The following is a 26,690-nucleotide window of genomic DNA, read 5'->3' as shown; positions in this document are numbered from 1 at the left end:
TTGTGTGGTGGAGTGTGGGCCAGATAGAACCCTTAGAGAGCCATCCTTCAGAGTTAAGAGGATAACGAGCCCTGAGCCCATGTGAAAAACAAACAGAGGTGCTGTAGGGCCCCAACACCAGTTCAAGTTACCTTTCTCTTCTGGAACAGTTACGCTTCACAGCCTGGGCCCTGGGCCCGATCACCTTACCTCCTGCTGCCACATTAAATAGAGGCATCCAAATATCCTGCTCCAAGATGGCCAATAATTACTTATTCATTGGCAGGAGGGGGAAGGAGGGATGGGTAGGGCAGAGTGGAAGGCCTTGCTGATGAATAGAGGCCCTTGTCAAAAGCTGCAGCAGGAAACAGCTGACACAAGAGTATCCTTTTACATACCTGCCTCCCGAGATGCCAGGACAACAAGGTTTCAAGCTTGGCCCCACAGCCCAGTGCAGACACCCCCCTAGAAAGGAATGCAGATAACTGGCAAAAGGGGCAAACAGGACACCAGCTCTGCTCGCCACAAGAACATAATGGTCCTTTCACAACAGGACTTTTCACTGGTGTTGCTCTTGGGTGCCGCTAAAAATGACAATGCCGTCCCTTCGTCGGTATCACATTGTGTGAGCAAAATATTTTTCTATTGATCCAGCAATTATGTACACTGTCAAAAAAGTGTGAGTTTCTAAAGGTTCATAATTAATATTATTATATACTATTATATACTTAAATTATATTGTTTATTTAGTAGGGGTATGCAACCTTTCTTAGCTGTACCAAATTCTTTCAGGTGTGATACTTTTCTGCATATAACCACACTACCAGGTGTGAGTGCATGCAGTGGCTAAAGCTGTCTGGAATTGACAGAACAGAGGTCAGCGGTGTTACTGAACACCTCAGAATATTCACAGGTAGGCTTCTGTTGCCGTTCTCCCTGCCAACACCTGATAGATGGAAATCTCACACTCCGGGGGGCCAGTTAGAGGGCACTGAGGGGCCACAGGCACTGGATCACTTGGGTATCAGTGGCGCCTCTTGCTGGACGCCAATTTGCTCCTCATTCCACAGCTTTCAAGGGCTTGGAATTCATTCCAGTAAGGTGTGTTTCAATAGTCAATACCTCAGAAGACATGACACCAAACACCCCCTCCTCCTGATATGACCACACTGTGCAAGGAGGGTATATGGCAGATATCTGCCCTCCGAAGCACCTGTTTATCCCTCAGGCACAGTAACCAGCGGGTGAACCCCATTCAATATTTATCCCTGTGGCTTTCACAGATCAGCGACCCAGGCGAGGCAAACCCTCTTAATTAAAACTGGAGCTTGCTTCAAAGGGCCCCATTCAGGCCGTCAGTCAGCACTCACAGGACAAAGGAGCCTGGGTTATATAGCTTCAGGGAAACCAGAGATGGACTCGCTTTTTCAACTTCACTTTCCCTCCTCCTCTTTTTCCACCTCCCGTCATCCAAAGATCTAAATCCAAGCCACACACCTGTGGCAGGTTTAGACAAAGCTGTGAGAGTTCAACCATTCCTGTAAAGCTTTGCATCAGCAGTTTATGGTTCATGTGGTCTAATGATAGCACTCTTGCCTTTGCAACAAGAAGACCCGGGTCCGCAAACCCGGTCGGAATAAGCGTCTTTCTGCATGGAGTTTGCATGTTCTCCCTGTGTGTGCGTGGGTTTTCTCCGGGTTCTCCAGTTTCCTCCCACAGTCCACAAACATGCAATATGGAGATTGGGTAAAATTGGACACTCTAAATATACCGTAGGTGTGAGAGTAAGAGTGAATGGTTGTTCATCTCTATATGTGTGGCCCTGTGATGGATTGGCGAACTGTCTAGTGTGCACCCCACTTTTCGATTTATGTCAGCTGAGATTGGCACGAGCACCCCCCCCCACGACCCTCATGGGGAGGATAAAGGAGTAGAAGATGAGTGAGTGAGTGGTCTAATTATTATGGATCACTGATTATTCACCAGAGATAGCATCTGATATTGAACATGAACAAGGCGTTACTGGAAGCACTTCCTCTGGTGGCTTCATAAACCTCATTTCCACTAAGCGGTACAGCGCAGTTCAACTTGCCACGGTGTGGTTTGGAACAGTACACTCTGATCTGGCTTGCATTTCAACCACAAAGTGTGGGCCAGATAGTGATAGCTGTGTCAGCTACGTAAACAGCATGATGTCATACCAGCATGACACAGTGTAGCCCACCAATAAATTACACAAAGAAGAACGCAACACAGTAAACAAAGGTCAACAATGGAGGACATCAAGCTTTTCGTGTTCTTTCCTCTTGGTGTGTTGCTATTTATCACAAAAAGTCATCAAGCTTTGTTTGAAAAAAGGCTGCAGAAAAAAAACTGTACTGAAATTACTGAAGTGACAATTAACCAATCAACCAACTTTAGTGTGTCTAGCTCAATCCTTAAAAAGAGCTGGAAAACTGTGCTTGGTACCCGAATGGAAGGGTGCCAAATATAATTGCATAATGTACCCAACTGAGATATAAGTGCCAAAATGTTCAATTTCCCTTTGACCTTTGAACCTGATACTGCCACACATGCACCCTTCAAAACATGACTTCATTCATTCTCTGGTACGTATCCTTTGGTGGGTCGCAGTGGGAGATCGAGGTCAATCCCAGCAGACAAAAGAGATTTGTAGAACACTCTACGTGATGCTTAGAACATACTACCTGCCAAATACCTTCATATTACCTAAAAATCTGTACTAATGAACAATTGTACATTAGTTTTATTTTGCCATTCTTTTTTCCATATTTTTCATGGCTGTTGGAATTCATATTTTCATTGACTGGAAGAAAATGGTCATTGATGTTAAAAGGACTCTTATTAAATTAAATAAAATAATTTGTAGATCATAATATGCAGAGCAATTTTTATTTAAAAGAAATAAAAATCATCACATATAGGAGCCGTCAGTAGATTCATTCATTAACCATTATATTCACATTTCTTTCATCTACATGTACAATCTGCACTCTAGCCTTGATCAGTTTTGTGTTGTAGTGTAACACCACCTTGTGGTGACAGTGAATAGTGACGTAATTCTAAACCTGTTGCTGACAAGTTGTGACCACAAAAACTCATCTGTCTCCAAAATTAGTTAAATTCTTCTGCACCGACATAGTTCATGGTGTGTTAAACAATCGGTGCGTCTTTAACATTTATGACACTGATATAGTGCAGCAGACTCGTATTACACAGATTTAACAAACTATAGAAGAGGAGGAAGGACAAGCACAAATAAAAGTATGAGAGGCTCTGTGCCATTTAAAGGGTCTCACTGGTGGAGTCAAACCTTTTGATATTAAAAAATAATTTTATTAAAGCTACCATCAGTGAAATCCTTATATCAGGATTGTTTTATTATTAAATCTGTCTTAAGTAGCTCGATATTCTGACAGCTATCATTGATTTAGAGTGTGGGGCTGCAATGACTAATTATTAGCCTATTTTGATCATAAATCAGTTAAAGATTTGTGACAATATTTTCAAACAGCACTTTTCACAATTCAAACAACACTTTTTAAGAAGCAAAAAAAATTGATTTAATTATTCAAAAATATTGTATTTTATTGTTTGAAAATACACTTGTTCTTTGCGCTACCTCACTTGTTCTTTGTGCCATGGTTTTTTTGTTTGCAGGCGGGCCTTAGGAAGATGCCTGCTGATTGGCGACTGAGTTTTGGAGTGACAGCTCAATGGACCGGAAGACGTCACGGGGTGAGTCACTGTCCGTCTGGAACTTGTTCTCCGTCGTCACCCGACAAAATAATTGTAAATATCTAATGATTATAATCTGACAAACGTTAGATATTTACAATTATTTTGTCAGATGTTAAAACTTGGGGAACGAGTTCCAGACGGATAGCCACTCCAAGCCTGTGGCGACTTCCAGTCTATTGAGTCACTCCAAGAATCAGTAGTCAATCAGCAGGCAGCTTCCTAAGGCCCGTCCGCAAACAATGATCAAACAAAGAACAAATCAGAGAGCACAAAGAACAAGTGTATTTTCAAACAATAAAATACACATTTTTTGAATAATTAAATCGGTATTTTTTTGTTTCTAAAGAAGTGTTGTTTAATTCGTGAAAAGTGTTGTTGCTAATGCTAATGAAAGCAACTAATAGGAAGTTACCCAAAACCTTTAACTGCTAATAAAATTAGCAAAAATTACAGGATCTATCTGATAAAAATAATGGCAACATCGCCAACAGCAGCTTTCATGATGTGTGAGGGCCTTAATGTTGTGTATCCTGGACAAGCAGGAAAACCTGTACTAGTTTATTTTTTATTTTTCTATTATTAACACTGCTTTACATCAAAAATGCTGTCAATTAATTTTGAATCTAAAATTTAATTGTATTCACTGTATTTGTTTTACAGCTAATTTCAGTTTCCGGTTCACATGAACTGAGACCCTGTATTCTTGCTGGATGGAGTGTGGACTACACTCATATATTATGCTGATGCCAATGCTGAATATTTGGACAGTCTTTCAAACCACATCACATCACATCAACAACGTCTAAGGTGTCCGACTCGTGGAACTGTGCATCATGAGTGTAGGGTGTACTCACGCTGCAACAGGACATACTGGCTGCTGCGGGGCTGTTCGACTCCGAGACCCATGTCTGATTCGGGGGCTTATTTTCCAGCTCTGGTTCATCATCGTCAATGAATACAACTCCCCTCTCCTGACGCTTCCTTTTACGGCACTGAGGAACAATCACACAAACACACACAAGTCATCATTTGTGCATTACATACAGAAGCACCATTTTTCACTCATTTAATTTACTTCTAAACTTCTGCAGTATGTAACTTGGCCAAGTGCATGTTAAATTCTGATGTTTTCTCTTAATAACACCATATCTACATTTACTGTAGATGGTAGTGTCAGTTCCTCACACCATATTCACTCCTTTATGACTCAATTCACCCTTTAATGTGCTTGCTTTAAAATCGTGTTGGATGTGGAAGCAGCAGATTCTGCACAGTCAGATAAAAGAAGTTAAAGAATCTGACAGCGGCAGTATCAGAGTCTCAAGCTGGTGTGGGGACAAACTCAAAGACTGTGTAAAGTGATAAAAATATCCCTCAAACCACACACACGTGTTACTAACCATCTTTCCAAATTTGAATGATTATAACAGTCACCAAGTGTTTAGTAGTAGGGTTTCAACTCATGTAAAATTCAACAACATCCTCTGCTCTGAAACGTTGTCCACTGGAAGAACGGAACACTCACACACATTCAACTGCTTTGGTCTCACCTAAAGTGTGCATGTGAGTCTGTGTTCAGTAAGCTCTGTCCCCTCCTGCTAATCCACAGCCACACACACATACAGACCTGTTGTTTGTAAGTGTGTACAAAATATTAACATAAATGCTTGGGTATCGTACCACTTGTTTAATTAACATGTAGAGAATGAACATTTTCATACTTGTGGTGGTAGTTTAACAACATAATGGTTTAGCTACAGTACTGTACTGCTCTCTGTCTCCCTTTTTTCCCATAAGTGGTACCTGTAGCCTTACAGCAGGAGTCTGCTCTTGTGTCTTTCCACCGCATTACGTTTAAGGGATTTTTCAAAAATGTGGCAGAGCTTTTCTGTATTGAGGTAGGACACATTTTCAGAACTAAGAAATCTCAGCTAGCTAGCTAGTAAACTAAAGGTTGTAGTGTAGGAGGAGGTGTATTTACTCACAAGTGATGAGTAACACCTCATAAAAAGTGTTCTGGGGCCGGGGTTTTATACAGTTACTGTGTTTGAGGAGGAGTTATGCCAACTATGGCTCTGGTGCATCATAGGGTTATACTTTTAGACACGTCCTGAACAGAAGACTGGCGAGAAAGAGTTTTCATTCTTTATTCCATCTCTGTATTTGCATTACACTGTATTTAAAACTTAAGCAGTTAGTTTAAATAATATGTTTGCGTCACATACTCCTTTGTGTCATATAGTGTCAGGTAGAAGAAATCACTGAGCTTGTCAAACGACCAAGAACACAGTCCAGAGCTGCAAAGCAAACTGGGTGATGTGGTTGGATTGGCATTCATGGAATCAGCTCAGACACTGAAACTTGTTTTATGTTTTAATTCAGTCAGCTACCTACTGACTATAAAGCAGCAGGTGCAATATTGGCATTACATTGCATGCCCAATCCTAAAAATATTGTGCATTCCTTATTGACTTATCTTTAAACTAACCTCAGTATCAAATTTTCACTCCTGTTACATAGAACAGAAATTCATCAAACCACTATATATTGTGTGTTGATGACATAATGCCAAGAAGACGTACATTGACATAGACCCTCTAAATTTAATACCAAGTAAATTCATGGTAAAAACAACAACAGTTACCTTGTTCTCAGTGTGTAAGTTTCTCCTGTCTGGCTGGAAGTCATCATCGTCTTCATCGACAGAGGTCAGTGACGACTGACACTTCTCGGACAAGCGGGAGGCTATGGATTGTTTCTTGGGAGGCGGCTCCACATCTAACAGCTCTGAAACAATATAAACAATGTTTGGATTAAAGAGTCAGAAACTGAGTTCTCTAGTGGCTTTGTTAGTTAATTATACCAAAGTTATGGTCAAGGGAGGAGAATGTCTTCACATTTTGAGAGAATGATTGAAAATTTTAAACAGGGACAAAACTAAAGAGGTGCAAAGATCTCCAGTACAATACATTTACATGCTGCTCAAAATTATACAACCACAGAAGAATGCATTATTACTAGTTTTTTACTCTTCATTGTGTATGGAATATGGAATAAAAATGACCTCAGTCAACAGACCAATTACATTACAGTGTCATAAGACACAAATGTGCAGTTAACGGGTTGTGTGTATTGCTTGCAATGGATGTAGAGGATGGACTGTTTATGAGGGAAGGGAAGGCTCTACAGACTAATTTAAATAGATTACAAGCATATCAAACCCAAATTGACAAATTGCGTAAGTTAGAAAATAGGTTAGTTAGCAGTGTACAGGGTGGGTGATCAGAAAAAGTTTCATGTAACCACAAACAGACTTACTATGTTCAGATGATGGGTGCAGCTGTGGTGTTGTTGTGCTGGGCTCTTTACACGGTGACTCAGTCAGGTCCACAACAACAGGTGTATCTGCTGTTGGCACTGACGCTCCACTAGTTTGACTATGACAGACACACTGACAGGGAGTGGCCAACTCTGACTTCTTACATTCTCCAGAGGGTTTAAGTGACTTTTTCTTGTCCTCCACTTGACTTCCTCCTTCTTTCAGTTTAGCTGTCAAAACACAATGAAACATGGATATAACAGTGAAACTTTTTATCGGTCTGTATGCGGAAGGAAATGGAATTAACAAAACTTTATTACAACAATGCCAATATCATTTTCTGTTTCTTAGCAATCCTAATCAATTATCTGTTTGGGGAAAATGGGACAATTCAGCACACAGACTGGGGGAGCTGGAACTTGAACCACCAACCGTCTAGTGAGAAGACCCACTCCCTCCGGATCCTCTAAGGTCTACACAGGTTCACAGGTTCACAAGTTTTGAAAATAGCTCAACCCACTTGCCCTCATACTTACCAAACTGAGCCTGCTGCCATCCCAGAGCAGAGCATAGCAAGGCCAAGCTTTTCCCGCTTCCTGTGGGACTCTCCAGCAAGCAGTGCTCACCCTTGTTCAGCCCTCGTATAATCTGCAGACAAGATACACACAGTTACACTTTAAACTCAGAGCATCTGTAGTTCAAAACTAACTCTATAATGTGTTGCGTAGTACAGTGTTTCCTCTACACTAAGTAATTAATGATATTTAGCATCAATAACTTTGTTTGACATACTACCCTATTCAGGCACACTCACAGCAAGGAGGACCCCGGTTAGAATCCCATACTATGCAGAGTTTGCATGTTCTCCCTGTGAGGGTTTTCTCCAGGTAATCTGGCTTCATGCACAAACCAAATATGGGCAGATTGGGTTGGTTTAATTAATGAGACTAAATTGACCGTAGATTTACAGTAGAGTGGGTGGATGTCTCTCAAAAGGATTAGTGACTTAATTCATTGTTTTGAGTAGGGCTGAAACCATTACTTGATTAATTGTCAACTATTTTGATAATCGATTTGAGTGTTTTTCAGCTTCTTAAATTTATTTATTTATTTATTTCGGTCATGACATTTAGATGACTCATCACACATCAGTGTAGTTCACACAATACACATAACCGAAAGGGAAAGCGGGAGAAGCAAAAGCTTATCTAGTCCCGCCCCCATTATCATCATACAATACATAATTATTCTTTTCTTATGACATTTGACAAAAATATGTTTCAGCATCAGGTAGCACTCAGAGATGTAGTCTAGCTCCAGACAGTCAAATCAGACTCCATGTGTGTCTGTACATGTGTCCATAATACTCCGTCGTGAGTGACAGTCTCGACCTGTTGCCTGGCATGTTCAACTTCCCAAAAGTTACAAGATGATCCAATCAATAGAGGTCAATTCATCTTTCTTTTTTTTTTTTTTCCCTTTAGTCATCCATTTCATCTGTAGGATTCGCCTCGCTTTGCTTCTCCATTCTTTTCACGTATCCGTGGATTTGTTGACCAGGTGTGTAATCTCTCTGTCCTTCACTGGGGTGAGAAACATTGTGCTTGGGTTTCTGTCTCAGTGAAGGAGTGAGTCAGGAATGTTCTTCGCCAGATTCAGCCCCACATTGACAAAGAATTCATTAAATCTTTCTGCTATAAATTCCTTGTTATCTTCTTCCGTGTTATTGTCCTTGAAGTATAGAGGATAGCTAGGTTTTGTGTTTTTGTTTCTGATCACATCATTTAGAATGTCCCATAGTTTTTTAGGATAGCTCATGTTTTCTACTAGCAGATTACTGTAGTATTCTTTCTTGCAATCATTTAGGATGTTATTTAGTTTGTTCCTGTATCGTTTGTATGTCGTTTCTGACTGTTCCGTTCTTAATCTCATGTATTGTCTATACAGGGTGTTTTTCTTCTTGCAGGCATTTATCAATGTTTTTGTTAACCATGGTTTCCCCTCCTTATTCTGATTTGTGTGTCTTTTCTTTACAGGACAGTGTCTATTATACAGTGTTTTAAATATTTGCAAAAGGAATCGTAAGCACCATTTACATCAGTTTCTTTGTAGAAACTTCTTTCGTCACACAGATTTCAATTGTCACACATTCCATTAAATGTTCAACAGCTTCAGACATATTATGTACAATCTCATACTCAGTGTTATTGTCAATGAACGGAGCCATTCCTCCTCCACCTTTGTTTCTTCTGTTAACATAGACAAGTTTGTATCCATCCAGGCAAAAAATCTGCGCCTTTATCTTCATTAATCCACGTTTCCGACACCGCAATAATGTTGAAAGCATTTCTGAAGTGTTGTAGGTATTCCTTAATGTGGACGAAGTTGGTGTATAGACTCCTGCTATTGAAGTGAATTAAAGACAGTTTCCCATCCATCTCAATGCATTCGTTAATTGGTCTTCGGTGTAGTACTGGCATTTCTCAGTCATGTTCAGGTATAGATGATTATCCGGGTCAATTATTTCATTTGGGTCTGTTAAGGTGTGGTTCACATGTTGATTGTTAGTCAGCTCCACATTTTCATGCTCAGCGATCCTCTCTGATATTTCCATCATCGTTTTAGTCTGTGTAGTAACCCTTGACCTTTGCTGGGCTGTAGTTATGAAGTGTTCGTGAGCCATCCCTTAGTTGTTGTATTTCTCCAGATCGTCCTCACTCCTGATTTGCATTATTTTGACTTCTTCTGGTGTAGATCCATTTGTTTTAATGTAGATTCTGCAGTTTGCCATCCAGGTGTGCTGGATCTTGCCTCCTTTCTTCAGCTGACGTGCTTTTCTGGCGAAGTCAGCATTCTTTTTGGTGAGATTCTCGTTGATGTAGACGTCCGAGCCTTTGAGCTTCCTGCCCTGCTTCAGCAGTGCCGTCTTATGTCTTCTGTTAGTGAATCTCAGCACGACAGCTCGTGTTCCAGACTCTTGTCTTCGGGGTAAGAGGTGACATACTTCCACATTGCTGAAGTCCACGTTGATGTCTCTGCCAGTCAGGAACTCAGCCACCTGCTGTTCCACAGATTTGATTTCCGATTCATCAGGCTGCAGCGACCGGTCTTCCGATGGCGCAGCCGCCCTTGCGTAGCTCTGACGCTTAATCTTGAGGCCAGTCACAATCACCTCATTGAGTCTTCCAAGCTGATCCATCTCCTTCACTCTGTTCCCCAGCTCCCGCAGCAGCTTGTCTTTTTTTGCGTTCTCCTCCTGGAGCTTTTTGACTTCCACTGTCACCCCTTCCAACTTCTCCCTGAATTCGGTCATGCTTTCCTTGACCTCCTCTCTTATTATCACCCCCAGCTCAGCTCTCATCGCCTCCATTCCTTCGCTTCCCTTGAACTTCTCTGTCATCGCCCTCATCTCGGCTCTCACCGCCTCCATTCCTTCGTTCATAGCTTCCAGCATTTGATCAACTTTCGTTTTCACCATTTTCTTCTCACTTGTTTTTTCCTCAGTTATCTCAAATTTTTTCTCAAGTTATCTCAAGGTCGGCCTTCCTCACGGAGCTGCTGCTGTTGCGTCCTTCCTCTCAGAGCGCCAACCCATTTCATATTCTTAAATGTGAAATGTTACATTTTCTACTTTCTTTGCTCCATATAACAAAGAAAGCATTGAAACTGAATAAGTGTAAGAACTAAAGACTAAAATCGTCATTTCCAGGTTTGAAAAACACTGATTAACATTTTCTGACATTTTATGGACCAAACAATTTAAGATACGCTACTAAGGGATACAACAATGCTTTGAGATTCAAAGAGTATTTAATTTGACTAGCTTGTATGAGGACTGAGTCCACCTGAAGCACCGGTTAATAGACCAGTTACAAACACACTGCACTGTGCACAACAAGGCTGCATCACCAAAGGTGCTAATAGCGTCACATGATTCCATAATTTCATTATTTGTTTGTTTGTTTTCAAGTTTATGAATGCATTACTAATACATTAATGCGTCAGAAAACTAATTAAAAACTAATACATTTGAACACATCCATATTCAAGCACACGTATTATCTTGTTTAACTTGTTTAACTGGTAAAGGTGTTACTCACTGAATTCATCATGGCCAGCTGGGATGGATAAGCCTTACAGGGGAAGTGGATCTTCACCCCTCCTATTGTATATTCCACTGGTGATGTAGCCATGATCACCCTCAGCTACACAGAAATGTGACTTTAAAGCAAACATACATACAACATTAATTAAGCTAATATAAACCATCATTTATTATTACACGGACAAACAAGTGAGTGTAAAATTAGGTGCTTCAGTTAACATCAGTTGACATTAACTAGCAAGCTTATTACTGAACTGAACATGCCAACATGTGTGTTGTTATTTGTCACCTACCTGAGACGTCACTCGTTAGCTAACTACTAACTACCTAATACAGTGTTTACCGTCGTTACTTCCTTGACCCATTGGTGTTTATATTTAACGATAACAAGTGCTATTGCACATTGAATTGCTCTCTCCAAATAAAAGTGTAAAAGTGTGCGAACAAACACTGACTGTTTCGGTTCTCTTGACTCTCTCTTCCTGCCTGTGTATGATGGGCATTCCCGCTCAAACAAATTAGATTGTGGCACTTGACAGGAAACTAGACTAAGTGCACATTGACTTTCCTGTAATGTCTTTCAAAATAAAACTATTATATTTAATAATCCTGAATTTATGACAATATTTTCCATATAACATAATCTGGGTGAAAAAAGTATTTACACTGGAAGTTCTTACAAACTGCTTAGCATCAACAGCATGTCTGTTAAGTGGTTATTTTAACGCGTCGGGGGTTTTATTTTGAAGTCTGAAGCGGCTTGCTTGGTGGCATTGTTGCTGGATAGCAAACTTTACATTCGGCTGCGGAAATTACGTAGACAAACATGCGCGTGGTACCGGCTATTCCAATGTTTACATGTGTTCGATTGAACGGTTCAAGTTGTTTACCTCTGTTTTAATTTTCTACGGCAAAGATAGCAGTGGACTGTTTTTACTGCAAACATTTTAACTTGACTTGTATTTTACGAAAACTACATATGTATATAACAACACGAATGGTGGCTTAATAGCATTTAACTGCTCCAATGTAATACTAAACAGCAGCATCATTAATGTTATTAGAAACACCTGTGCTTGTCATTTTTACACTAGACTAGCTAAAGACACCTAGTACATGTAAGTAAACACTGACATGATGATGTATAATTGTTGAATCAAAATTATTTATTTCATAATTAGTGGTTTGTCCATTAAATATCGAAAAATGGTGTCAGTCTGTGTTTACCAATCCTAAAAATGCCTTGTTTTGAGGAGCAAGTGAATCATTTACCAGTGAAACACCTAATAATCACTTACTCTGAGTCATCTGAATCTGGTGTATCATTATTCAACAGGGTAAATGAGCAGATTTATGAGATTATATAAAACATAGTAACAGCATATAATTTATGAAAGAGATTGTATTTGCAGAAAGAACACATCAAACATCAGCATCATCATTACTTGACATTTTAATCGATAATTTACAATATTTTGAATGATTCAAAATCCATGTTACAAATTCTAGTTAAAATCATACTTGGCTCCATGAAAATACATTATCATAAAACAAGGTTTTACAAGGATTTAGACATCGGTTCCATCTGTGTAATTCTCCTGTAGTGTTCATTCAAATCAGAACACCCTTCTTCTTAAATTAAATTAAATCACTCTGAAACATTTTCCATTTACAATGCTTTCATTTATAACTCCAGTCATGACATTTGATTCTTTCCACGTCGTCTTGAAAATGAAAAAAGTCCCTTCGCAAAGACATTACGTCACTATAGTAGTGCAAAAATATTCCCTCAGAAAGTCAACGCAGTATGTTATTTATTCACAAATGACCCTTGTGCATACATCAGTAAGAGTATCGCTGCAGAGTGGAAGGAACAATGGCTTGTATACGGAGAACACTATAAAAACCAAGTAACCTTGGTGCAAACAAAATAAAATAAGGTGGCAGGATACGACGGTGATGAAACAGTCACATGTGTGGGGTTCAACATGCTTGTGACAGAGCATTTTTCTTATTGCAATACATGTAAGACGTGATGTTGTGCAGCCACAATGGAAGTCAGGCAGCGCTAACCAATCACAAACATTGATTGCAAACAACAATATTTTTTTTGGTCCTTCTGAACCAAGGGAAGTTGTTAGCAAGCGGAAAGGAGAGAAAAAATGCATACTGATAAAAACAGACACACCAACTCCTGCCAAAGCTTGAGCACTGCTGAAAGGCATTCATGGAAACACAGAGAAAAGAATATCACAACAATGTAACATGACCGTTTGCGGGATTAAGGCATTAAGATACAAAACCTAAAAACACAACTTCACCAGGGTAGATGTTGTCATGTCAAATATATAAAAAAACAAAAACAACACCCACTACATATACTCACCCATCATATACAATGCAATAGCTTACTGATTTGTGACTTTAGCAGCACCTTCATATTCAAGACAAATCTCCAGTGATTAAATAAAATGAGAAGAATAAAAATACAGGGTGTACACACTGCTATTTGGAACTAGAGAGAACACTAGAGCTGAGGTGGATGTAAAAGGAAATACCATGTGTTATTATTATTATTATAATACAATATAATAATGTATAAAAATATATATATTTGTTTTAAATGAACACTGTTTCCTACTTCTTAAGACACTACTGTAAAATGTGTAATATTTACACCAGTAAATACAAGTGTTTGCAGACAAAAGTGAAGCCTTTCAGAATGATTACTTATTTTCTTTAAAACACTGACACAAGATGCACTGTACTGTACTGTACTGTACTGGTGCTGAGCGAGAGGACCAGACTTTTTATAAGATTGTTTTGAGTTGCCAGAATGTGCAGGACAACTGCAAACACAAGTGGATGCCACGGACACAGGGATGACAGTGGGAGGCAGCTAGCTGTGTGTGTGTGTGTGTGTATGTCAGGGTTCCCACACTCTGATTGACATAAAATTCAAGGACTTTCCAAGACCAAGTCCCTTAAATTTAAGGACCAAATGTGCTGGCACAGCTTAAGATGGAAGGGCAACTAATAAGAGCCGATTCACCCGCTCTTACTCGCTCATTGTTCTGCATGGAACAGAGAGAGACAGTGGACAGTGTCCAAAAACAACAATTAGAACTATATAAGTTCTAACGTTTGTTCTGTGTAGGCCTAGTCTACACACATCAAGCAATGCAGGGAGACCTAATTATCAACTTAACTTCTTTCTTGCACAAAATTCAAGCACGTTCAAGGATCCATGTTTATTTAGGGCACTTTCTAAATTCCTTTTTAAAATTCACAAACGTTCAAGGATTTCAAGGGCTCGTGGGAACCCTGGTGTGTGTGTGTGTGTGATTTAGTAGCAGTGCTTTAAAAGAGTCTTCACTGTTTGAATCTGAGTCAAAGTCAAACTGGTTCCAGGTCTGTTTAAAGGCTGGGAATTAGCAGCAAAGGTGTAAATGAAAGAGGAATCACTCTGAATGGCTGTTAGCTTCACGACTCACCACGAGAGAAGTAAAACTGAAGTTATACAACCAAACAAACAAATACAGCTTCAACTAAAAATGCTCACACAAGAGGCTTTTCTGATATTTCGTCAGTCTTTAGGGAAGTGATTGGGTACCTCTTTTGGAACCATGGGGGGTGGGGGGTCCCAGCACAGCCAGAAGGTCTGTGAAGATTCTAAATTCATCAATTAAAATCATTGTGATATTTTTATAGTACATACTATATGTAGGTTTTTTTTTTTTATCTGATCCAAGTTCATAGATTATTTTCTGATCAAACTACTAATTGGTCAATTACTCAAAAGGAAATACACATGGGTGCCTCCAGAATGTTTTTCAACTCCAGAGTTGGCTTAATATGCTGTAGCCTGAACTTTACATGTGTAAATCAGAAATAAACCTAACTGTGATCAAGGTAGCAGTGCTCCGTCATAAGCAACTGCAAAGTGCGTGCGTGGCCATAAGTTGGTACCACATGACTGGAGTGTTCGCCCCAGAACAAGTGGCCCTGCTCAGAGGGTGATGGGTCAGAGAGCTGAGGTCACATTTGTCTCAATTTCCGATTTCAAATAAAAGTTCAGGTTCTCGGTTCTGTCAAGTCCAAATGCTCAACTCCAAGGCCTGAAAAAATGTCAGAGTCCTGGATGTGAGTACTGCAACCCTGTTCAGTACACACACACAGTTGTCTTGTTATGCTGTTGGAGGATGGGGGAGCCGTTAGTGGACTCCTTCTGTTTCTTCTCTGCGTTGTGCTGCACCAGTGGTGGCCTGTCTACAGACCTGCGCCGGCTTTTCTTGGCCGAGTGGCCTGATGACGACGATGATGATGATGATGATGATCCATCATTAGTTCTTTTGTTGCTGGGTGTCCTTCTGCCAGCTGTCCTGTCACTGGGACTGGACTGACTGGGCAGCTCAGCGCTACTGTTCGGACACAGTGGAGTCAGAGCGAACGGGTCAGACAAATTCATGTGGTACAGGCTGCTGCTTCCTGATAAGCCATCTCGACGCTCCAGGGCAGGGAGGAAATCACACATGTCAGAGGGAGGGTCTTCCTCTGGAGGCCGCTGCAGGGGAAAAGAAAAAAACGAGGGATGACAAACTGTACTTACACCTACTAATAAAAACATTAGTAATTAGTAATTAGAATTGTGAAGTATAATAATATAACACAAATGAAAAAATCTGACTAAATGTTTTCACATTTTAGTAAAAAAGAAAAAAAAAAAAGATCACGGTGCAGCTATTAAAAAGTGTGTTTTGTTATCGAATAGGTGGTATTGTGTCCTTGCGCACACCTGGAGTAGAGGAGTGTCAGCACGGGATAAGGAGGTGGGAGGACACTGGGATACCTTGGACAGGTCGAGAAGCACCTCCTCGTGGTGCAGCGTGTCCTGCGATGTGCCCGACTCCTGCAGGGCTATTACAATGGCACTGGTGTTATCGGCACGCAACATCCGCTGGCGCCACCGTAGAAGAGCATGGCTGACGAGCTGTCTGGCACTTGATACACCAATAGGTGCCTGAAACAGAGAGTGTTGTTATTACACCCATATTTGTGTTGGATTGTTTTTCAAGTATCATTGCAGGGCCTTTTAACCACTTTAAAACCACATACTTTTTATAACTTTTAAAGGGGGAGTTACATAGAAGATAGAAGATAGAATGCCTTTATTGTCATTATACAAGTTGTACAACGAGATTTACTTGACTTCACCTTGAAAGTGCAGAAGTGACTTGATATAGAAGTGCTTTAGGAATGTGTGAGTAAATGGTAAAATTGTAGTATAAAACGTGTACATCTAAACATCTAAAGGAAACCAGTCCTTAATCTACACAGGATCCCTGGAGTCCACACAAGTGACCATCGGGTATTTAAATGTTCAAAATGCAAAACTGAGTGCAGGCATATCAAACCAAAGCAAGTGTGACTGACTGTGATTGAAAACAAAAAACAGACATGTTACACCAGGGGTAGATCTTTAAATCAAGATCTACTTTAAAATCTAGTCTGTCGAGATCTCCTAGTTCACATCGCTTGCTGACAGCATTTCAATTATGTAATTACAATGTACACAAGAAACCGATCCATCCAGATATTAATAAAAAAAAGTATTTTGTGAGTTGCTGAAAGATGACAATTAATGCATTTTCCTACATTAGTGTGACCTCTGACACCGGGAAGAGGAAGCTAGTTTCTTGTAGTCAGGGCAATAGGAGCTGGTTGCAAGTCTCAGGCAGGCCACAAGGTGGCCATCTGTCATTGTCAGTAGAGTTTAGATCAGACCCCCCAAAAAGAAAAACAGCCTGACCCAAACCTGTGCACAATCTGTCTGGGTTGACCCGACCCATTAACTGTAATTATGAGCACAATTAAACCCGACATTTTTATTTAGTGGACCGTTACAACAAAGGGCGTAGGTTTTGTGTATGGACGGTGGGGACAAGACAGATTGGCCCTTCCAGTACTGGAGGCAGGAAAAGTGTATATGTGAGAGGAGAAGAGAGCGAGAGTCAGCGAGCGAGCGGGTTTTACGAGCATCAGCGAGCGGTGACTTTTTAGGGCCGTCAGTTCAGATTAAACTATATCAGACCAAAAAATATTACCAAGGAGTTGATTAATTATTAAACAGTATGTAGTAAAACACAGGGTTCCCGTCAGCTGGACAATTTTAATACATTTTTGACACTCCACTTTCCCACTATGTTAATTGCAGCGATCAAGCGGCACTCATGCTCAAGTAAGTATGACATAGGTCAAGTAGAGTCCAGCTTTTCCCACGGTACTCAAATGCAACAGCCAGACAAGCTACTAAAATAGAAGCTCGTAACAACAGTTACGGTTACAGCCACTACTGTACTATATATACTATTTACATTAAAAGTCTTTGCTAATGCAGCTTACACTCACTGTCACTTCGCTGTTGTTCTGACACATGGAGACGGCCTCCTGAGGTGGCACCATGTTCCACAGACCGTCACTGCCGAGGATGATGTAGCGATGTTTTTTGGGGTCCAGGGTCACCACACAGGTGTCTGGCTCAGGAGAAACAACAAACTCGCCACTGTAGAAGTCGTAGCTCCACAGATCACCTGTGGACAAAAGACAGACACTGATGAAGACACCACTGGTTTTGACAAAAACATGACTGGCTAATTGTATCCAATTGTTTTTACAGTATAGCTTGACATTAATGTAAACAGTACGCCACCTAGTGCCCTGGCTACTGCCAAGAATGGTATCTGGTCGATGACAGTGCTGCGACGCACTGGGCCGTTGTGACTCAGTCTTGGCCTCTTCCAGACCACACGATTCACTCCAGATTTCTTGATGACACTGTCAGCACAAACAGGGGAGAGAGAACAGAGAGGGTGATTTAAAAACTACATCAGAGGTTATTCATGTGCTGCTGCAACAACAATTACACTCAACTGCTCAACAGTTCATTTATCAACCACACTTTCTTTGTGATAAATTCTACTTGTATCAAAGTAACAGTTTTCAGTTTGTGTTTTGTTTCATCAAGTCATGATTTAAATTAATTTAAATTCAACTTAATCCTCCTCTTCTAATCATTCTATATCTTTTACACCAATATTTGCAGATATACTCTGTGGCTTTTTCACAACACAACCAAATCTATTAAAAGGCTATATACTCATCTCCCATTGCCAGTAAAGTTCTGTTATTTTCCCTAACGCGAGTCTTTATTTGTTATCACAAACTTTGCATAAACAATCATTGTGAAACACACAAGAGGAGACAGCACCATGGAGAGCACTGATAGGGGAAAGGTGGTTATACATTTATATCTTTCACTTTAGCCCCTCTTTCAAAATCCGAAGCAATTTAACTATTTTAGCTCACTACTCTGAGTATAGTGGTAGAGGCAACAGAAGTGTGTCATATTGATCAGAAACAGATAAATAAATTAAAAACTGCAATTTCAATTCCTAATGAAGACAGAAGCCAGATCTTTGATGGTGTTGGTTGGATTTTTAACCAGGTGGAGAAGGGCTTTTAAGTGATGTAGTAATAGTGTTGTGTCTACTCCATAACACTTCTGTAACCACTTGCACAACCGTTAACTCTTGAAACGGTGGAGTTTACCCACAGCTTTGTCAGTATAAAGATTTGATTGTTGTCAAACAACAAAGGGCAAATCACTATGACAGCTTATCAGTAAATGTATCACAGACGGTAGAAAGAACTTTATCCCTGAGACAGATAACAATTTGTTCTACTAGTGTAAAAAAGAGAGATGCTTCTTGGTTAACAATCCCCACTTTGTTGAAGAAAGCGGGGAGGTGAGGGTATTGCTACATGAAAGCTGTTTCTAATCTGAAGTTTGTCTTGTTCCTTGAAAGAGAAATAAAAACTACACAGAATCCCCATTCGTCATTGATTCCCAACTCTATAGAGTTCAGCAGGAAGTCAGCTACACCAGGGAACTAATAACATTATTTGGTATTTGAATAAAATACAAAGGCAGGGTGACTTATGCATGAAGCCTTACCTCCCTCCTAAACCTTCAATACGCTCCCTCTCTCTGGGGAGTTCGGGTTTGTGGTCTTGTGTAACTTCCACAGCTCTGATGAATGGAACTGTGGGATCATCCTGGATCCCTAGAACTACTGCAGAGTCCCCAACGTGGGCCACATACATGCGGTTCCCTCTGATAACCACAACACTGGCTGTGGTGCCTGATGTGCTTGGAAGGCCTGTGAGAGTCTTTGGCCATTCGGCTGAGAGAAGATAAGACAGACAAATTAATATACAGTATTTACAAAGGTTATAACCATCTGCTGCTTATAACTGCTCATATTACACCTCCACCTCAAGTACAATGAACCACACATTTAACAGCAGAGTAAACTGTTAGACAGGAGATAAACACCGCCAAGAAGTATTATGAGCATTATGTGAACTTATTTATATATAAACAGTGGATTTGAATGTAATAGACATTTGTTTGTATTTAAATATTACACACTGCAGCGTTAGGCAGAAGGCTTGGCTTTGACTGTCCAAATGAATGAATCAACCAATGTTTTTGAGCTCATTGATCGATACAATGATCAGTAGTAGCTTGTGATGTAACACTATTGTTACTACACTTTCAGCCTGACATCAACACTGTGATCGAATGAACAGGTCTGTCCCGAAGAAACGGAGTATTGTGCCTTGCACACACCCTATGTTTGTGAATGTGTGCGCACGCACACAACAGCTGTAAAACAGCTGACTTGTCCAGACATATCCACATACACACCTAAACAAATTGCGTGTTGTAGTAACATGTTGTTTGTTAGCAGATACAGCGACGACAATAAAAACGTAATCCGCCAAAAACAGTACACTTTCAACACGTGTATAGTTGAGTGCATGTATGTGTGTATATATACGTGTGTGTGTGTGTGTGTTTGAGAGGGAACTGCTGTAGCAGGCTTTGTTATTATAATGAACCGGCTAATGCTAGCGTAGCTAGATGTGTTGCCTCCGTGAAACCCGTGATATCATCTTGTAGAGAAAGAACGTGATGCTAGTAGAGTTTTTGGATGCAACTGAACGAGAGTGGATTACAGAGTCTAACGAATATTCGAGGTTTTCGCTTTATTAGCTAGCTGAGTGTGCAGCACGCTCCATAAAACCGGCCAAACAAAGCGGCTGTAGGCCACAGACTGTTGTCTGCAGCGGACGTTTAACACACGTTCACATCAATTAAACAGCCCCACGTTGACAGTTGATATGTTCAAACGTTATAACTTGAGGAAAGTGTCAGCAAACTCACGCAGCTTCTTCCACATCGCGTGGTGACACGCCACAAATCCTTTACGTATAGCGGCGCATACTTCCCGGTCACAATTGGACCAGAAGCCGCGCTGCTTCTTCATGAACTCCCACAAATAGTCTTGCGCAAACTGCGCAGCCTCGCGACCCCCGTGACCGTCAAACACTGCGAAGAACGCGACGGAACGGCGGGAACGGCTGGCGGCTGTCTGCAGGTCTCCCGGTGTGCTCTGACCTCCCGGTGAACACGGATTCGCCGATGAACTTTCGTCTGCTTTTGGCTCTGGGTCAAAGGTTAAACCTGGTAGTTCGGGGGAGCCGGTGACTTCACCGTTATGGAGCTTGTGTATTTTTTCCTCCGGAGAGTTGACCGCACAGTCTCCACCGCCTGTCTCCTCCTGCTCACCCGACGTCGGCTCATCTTCTCCCGGCTCTGGCTCCACTATAATCTCGGTCACATCTTCCATGTATTTCCTCCCTCCCTGGTCAGTAAATACACTCACTCGCATCAGTAACGCGTTTTCCATTGCTCCAGGAATAAGTCGCTCCCAAATGTCTTTATAATATTAGCATATAAAATAAACGGAGAGAGCAGTTTTTCTTGTGCTGCGTCCTGTCTTTGTTTATGTTGGAGCGAAGTAGGCATGCTCAAACGCGCTGACGTCACTCCTTCTTCTTCTAACACATGACGTGTTGACGCCTGTGCAGCTGTCGCCCTCTACTGGCTGCTTCCAAAATGTGAGGGAAAAAATGGCTCCGCCCGTAGTCCCACCCTCTTCAACTAAGTCCAAAGTTCCAACTCCTTCTTTAAACAATTGTGTCGCTTCAAATTCATCCATATAGACCAGTTGCATTAAGAAATTATGATTTCTCTCAATCCTCATTCCTACTAACAGAGGGGCCTGCAGTCTGTATGTATATATATTCTATACTAGTTTTTTTTTCAAGATTCAAGATTCAAGAATTTTTATTGTCATTATGAGGACATAATGAAATTTTTGCAGAGACTCCCGGCTTGAGGTACACAATAAAATGGCTAAAATAACTTTGTTATTTGAACAAACTCAGGTGATCAACCTCATCAGAGGATCAAAGCAAGCATTTATCTAATGAAAAGTAATGTGATGTGAAAATGATGGACAAGAAGTAAAAAGGTGTAATCAGTTCTTCCTCCAAGGTAAGAATTCTTTATTAACAACCAGGTGTTGTTTCGGTCCTTCAGACAATGAGATTTGCTGCTAAGACCCATTATGTGTGTGAGTAATCCACTTAAATTTCATAATTATTTATTTGAATTATTTACAGTGAATCAAAAGGGTGCCATTATGAAGTTCCCTAATGCCCATCTCTGAGATAGAAATGAATTAAGCAATAACGTGTGCGTGTCCATATAAAGATCCACATGGAATTCAGTCTCCAGGGCCAGGCTGACTTTGGCCCCAGGTCACACTTTGGATGGAAACCTCACAGCATTTTCTGATTGCTTTTGGAAAGAACTTGTCTGTGAGTTTTGGCTGACCTGTCAGAGGGCAACTAACCCTAACCCTTACCAAGAGATGATGAACAATACAATACATGCTATTAGCTGCAGTGCAAACAAAACTGTTACAGACTGTATATAGACAGGAAGAACACATACTTCACAGCCCATTGCTTGGTTTTATTATTTCTGATTACTTAGTAAAATATTTTATGGTTGTGTAAAACTTAATTAAAATGAAAAACCTTTGTATGTATTTATTTAAATGAACTCTCATGGCCCATTTGCAGTAGCTTCACAACCCACCTGGGGGCTATGGCCACACTTATTCAGTTTTAATGGTTTCTTTGTTTTATGGAGAAAAGAAACCAGAACATTTCAGAGAGCGTTTCCTGAAATAATTTACTAAAGGAGCTTTATCTTTTCTTTTGGATTACACAATGCTAAATTAAAAAACCTTTCTATTTTATGTATTGCAGTGAAAAGGTACTGTAATGTTACAGGTCGATTAAATCTAAAATATATTCAACATGAATACTGTCCAATGTCTTTTTTATCAGTCTCCCCCATGTAGCACTGTGTTTTCAATCACTATATATACAGTATATTATATTGACACTATAATTATATAATATACAGCTTATCCATTAATATTTCTCACCATCATGTTTGTAAACAATGATACAGGGACTTGTCATTCTGATGGCGCCGACATTGACATAGAGATAAACCAAGGATTTTGAGCATGCGACACACTTTTGCAAGTAATCGACGATGTGCTGCCATTTTGGATTAGATTAGATTTGAACTTTATTGATCCCACACAGGAGAAATGCACTAGTTACTAGGGTCAGAGAGTAGACGAGTGACAAAGTACAAAATGTGAATAGAATAAGAAGAGAAAATACAGTTAACATTTAGACAAGAAAATAATAGAAGACATTAAAAATAAATCAATTTTGACAAAAAAAAAGAGGAACCAATTGCTGGACAGATGTTTGAACTGATGTTTGAAATAAGACAGAATAAAGGGAAAGGAACAGGGAGCAGAACATTATAAATCACATGGAAACATAAAGGAACAAACAGGAAAAGTTTGGAGCATCCATAATGACATTATGGAGCATGACTAAATGCACAAGGGACCAGAGATAATTCGACACAGGTGAATCTAATAAGATGCAGGTGAATCACATCAGGGCAGGCAGGACAGGAAGGAAAACTAACCACAGTAGGCACACACACCAGAAAGGGCTTCAAAATAAAACAGGAAACCAACAAGACACAAGGAAAACAGAAAATCAGAAACAGAGTAACCCAGGGGTCATAACACATAATATACAAAACACAGCATTTCACTGCAGACAGAGGCATGAAAAAGTGCTGTGACACAGGATTATTACTTCACAAGTTTAATACTGATACAGTGTTTCTTCAGTGAGTGTTGTTTGCCACCATCTCACCCACTTTCCTCACTAGGGTCCAGAGGTTATTCCAGGACTGAGCTGCATGCTTATCCAGCCTTTTCCTGTCCCTCTCAACATGACTTTGGCCCTTCTTACTTCTTAGGACATCTGTATTTATAATTCAGTTAAGTTTGTTGTTGAAGTAAACACCCAGGTTTTCATATTAACCCATGATCCCAATGTCCAAACCCTCGATGATCACTGGAGTGATCTGATGAACCTTCCTGCAGAAGACGGTCACCACGTCCTTTGTCTCTGTGGCGTTGATATGAAGGTGATTAAGCTCACACCACTCAACTCAGGTGACCCTCCTGTACTCCAGATCATTATCTTAAGATATACATTAGTTAGTCAGTCAGTCAGTACCAACTGTTTTGAGATTTAACTTACTACTTGATTTGAGAAATGTATAAAAGTAAGTGATTGTTTTTCAGGTGATAATAAATGAATGGAACTTATTGGACTTTTATTAAAGACTGGTACCGTGCATTTCTCAGTATAGAGGCAGGACTACGCTGGCTGTCACCAGATGTTGCTGATCATGTTGATCACGTCTCCACATTGTATTGTTGGGTTCTTTGATCCACTCTATAGACCGGCCAATGGTTTGCTCCTCCCACTGAAATTACGCACTTGAGGCACTTTCATCACAATGCAAATCACAGGACAGGACAGACATGAAATAATCCCCATGTGAGTTGAAGCCTGTGGCGTTTACAGTGTGAACACATCCAGCCTGAATGACATACTGTACCAGAGACAGAGAGGTATGCTTCTGAAAATAAGTCAGCATCAGCTGAAATGTAGTCACACAGCTTTCAACGTATACAAGTCTCAGCAAATTTGGATTACCCAAACCAGGCTTCAATGAGTCAAAGGTTACTAGACATGGAGAAAATTCACTGAAACTGTGGAAGACGTTTTGCCCTTTTGTTTTGCAACCTTGTTATTGTAGCATTTAATTATTCCCCTAACAATAAAATGCAGAAAATCTTCCTGAGTAAACTATGTATTTTACCATTCATAATGAAAAGAGATGTATTTCTTACTCATCCATGGGTCGTGGCTAAGTAAGTTCAGCTAAGGGTGTAACAATTCTTCTATCTTGATCATTTGATTCAATGAGCAACAGTATATGTTGGAAACACTGACTCATGCCATTGTTTTGTTTTTAAAGAGACTTGTTTTGTGTTGTTTGTCTTACATAACTTTATAGAAATGTTATTTAATTATTTATTTTACTGGACGCTGTTGAATCATATTCATGGCACACGTTTTATAAATTGCAGGTGTTGCTAATCACATTAATGTTTTTTCATAACAGACATCCTATCAGGCAACAGGTGTAAATAATCAAATTAACGATGGCTGAGTCTCATTAAGCTCCCTGGATTTCAGGTTTCATGTTGGCTCACTGACAAACTGTTGTGACCGACAAGAATTGAACAGAGTGCATTCTTGCTCCTACTAAAAAATTTCAAAAAGTCTGCAGTAAAAAGGGCTGTTTGTTAGTAGACTCCAGATTGTACCAAATGGAGGACTCCTTTGTACCCCTCCCTTTCCAGACAAGTTCAAGCTGCTGTAGAAACATGGGGGAAACATTAGCGGCCTCAGTGAAACAAGCTCCACTTAAACAGAGAAGTTACATTTTGATAATCAACATGTACACTCCACAAAAAAAGTTTTGAAATGTTATTTCAGTCTATTTCAGATTATTTCTCCCCTTTCAGAATACCAATTGGTATTGTATTATATGTTGTTGTAAAGCCTTTAATCACCTTTACAGTGAGGTTTAACTTGTAAGGAATGTGCTTCTGTGGAATGAGCAACACAGTTAAAATGTGCCAAAATCCCCTGCAATACTCTCCTGTTGGTATTCATTCTTGTTTTAAGTTTCTTGGTGGATTTGAGGATTGCACTCTCCCACTGTGATAAGGAAAAAACAACATCTATTGGCCATTTTCACACTGTCAGGGACCTCAGTAGCGTGTGGAAGATCCATAAGCAGCCACAACAAATTGGCACCTCCTCATGCTGGTCACCAGCCTGGTCACATTTTGCTGAGGGATGGCATTGCCTTTCTCAACCTACTGCAAAGAGCCACATCATACACTCTACTCAGCCAGATTTACTGTAAATGTCACACACCATGACATGACAGAACAAAAAAATATAAACTCTCCCACTCTGTTAAAAACGTCCTGTTCATCTTCATATTTATATTGTGCTGTGCATTTTTTTTTCCCCTGCCATTTTCAGAGCGAACGTGACACAAATTGTTTATTCAGCAATGAGGTTTTCCCTTGCGCATGTGCACGTTTGATTTTGAACTAAGGCGAACATGCGTACACATATACATGAAAAAACAAAATAGAAACACAACAAAAAAAGTATTTATTTATTTATATAAACAATTTGATATGAACACAAGAGCCGTATGAAACTAGGCAAAGAGCCGTATGAGGCTCAGGAGCCACGGGTTGGCCAGGCCTGCTCTAGCACATACATTACACCCAATCTGATCCCACAAGTGTTCAAATGGGATGAGGTCTGGACTCACAGCAGGCCATTCCATCCTCTCCACTGCCACATTCTGGAGGTACTCTGTGACGATCCTGGCTCTGTGGGGGAGAGTGTTGGAGTTAGGTGCCAGATTGTGGAGATATGGGATCCACTGGCTCCAGTATTTAATTTTGATATCTCACTGCATTGAGTTGCCTTATGTGCAAAATGTGACCAGGTTGGTGACGAGCATGATGAGGAGGTGCCAAGCTAGCTGTGTATGGATCCTCCACATGCTACTGAGGTCCCTGACAGTGTAAAATGAATAAAAGTATAAACATATGTGTTATTTTTTTCCTTGATAGTGCAATCAATGATGAACAACTATTCTCTTGTTGGTATTCATTCGTGTTTTGAGTTGTGTGGTGGATTAGAGAATATTGCAGGGGATTTTGGGCAACTTTTTGCAGGCGATACCCACACCACACGTTTAGATGTGTTACACCTCATTGTAACTAATTAGTCTTTCCAACAATATTTACTAGAATACCAATTGGTATAATTAAAGCAGAGAAATAACTGACTGAAATAACATTGCAGAACTGTTTATGAAGAGTTTATTTAATGTACATTCTACTTCTTGTCAAAATGGCCGCTGTCTCAGTATCTGTTCTGTTTCAGGTAAAATTAGATAAAAGATGGATTGGATTAAATTAAATAATTGTCCCATTAGCTTAATGGGCTAATGATGAGCCTATGATTTGTATGGGCTAATGTATTGTATTGTAA

At 40.2% G+C, this 26,690-nt stretch overlaps 2 protein-coding genes across 4 annotated transcripts in view; both read right to left on the bottom strand.

The window, feature by feature from the left end:
- brip1 (BRCA1 interacting helicase 1) overlaps positions 1-11,668 on the bottom strand; it is a 41,881-nt gene extending 30,213 nt beyond the window's left edge. The window contains exons 1-6 of the mRNA XM_058634864.1: positions 11,459-11,668; positions 11,161-11,281; positions 7,597-7,708; positions 7,060-7,290; positions 6,386-6,528; positions 4,596-4,733 (exon numbers count right to left, since the gene is read on the bottom strand). Coding sequence (XP_058490847.1) covers positions 4,596-4,733; positions 6,386-6,528; positions 7,060-7,290; positions 7,597-7,708; positions 11,161-11,253 — 717 coding nt within the window. The 5' untranslated portion in view covers positions 11,254-11,281; positions 11,459-11,668. The remainder of the gene's footprint in view (positions 1-4,595; positions 4,734-6,385; positions 6,529-7,059; positions 7,291-7,596; positions 7,709-11,160; positions 11,282-11,458) is intronic.
- Positions 11,669-12,602: 934 nt separating this feature from the next.
- On the bottom strand, positions 12,603-21,281 carry ppm1da (protein phosphatase, Mg2+/Mn2+ dependent, 1Da). 3 transcript variants are annotated; one of them, XM_058634525.1, is made up of 6 exons: positions 20,455-21,281; positions 19,180-19,408; positions 17,875-17,999; positions 17,568-17,755; positions 16,015-16,185; positions 12,603-15,729 (listed from the first exon to the last, which is right to left on the bottom strand). In XM_058634525.1, exons 1-6 carry the CDS (start codon positions 20,978-20,980, stop codon positions 15,328-15,330), a joined length of 1,641 nt encoding a protein of 546 aa, XP_058490508.1. In that variant the 5' UTR covers positions 20,981-21,281; the 3' UTR covers positions 12,603-15,327. The 3 variants fall into 3 exon arrangements, with proteins under 3 accessions (XP_058490508.1, XP_058490506.1, XP_058490507.1); XM_058634523.1 differs by having other exon boundaries at positions 15,961-16,185; positions 20,455-21,279; XM_058634524.1 differs by having other exon boundaries at positions 15,961-16,185; positions 17,574-17,755; positions 20,455-21,276.
- Positions 21,282-26,690: the final 5,409 nt, after the last annotated feature.

The sequence above is a fragment of the Solea solea genome, chromosome 7 (assembly GCF_958295425.1).
Source record: "Solea solea chromosome 7, fSolSol10.1, whole genome shotgun sequence".
Taxonomy (NCBI): domain Eukaryota; kingdom Metazoa; phylum Chordata; class Actinopteri; order Pleuronectiformes; family Soleidae; genus Solea; species Solea solea.
This window is presented reverse-complemented; position numbering and strand designations above follow the sequence as displayed.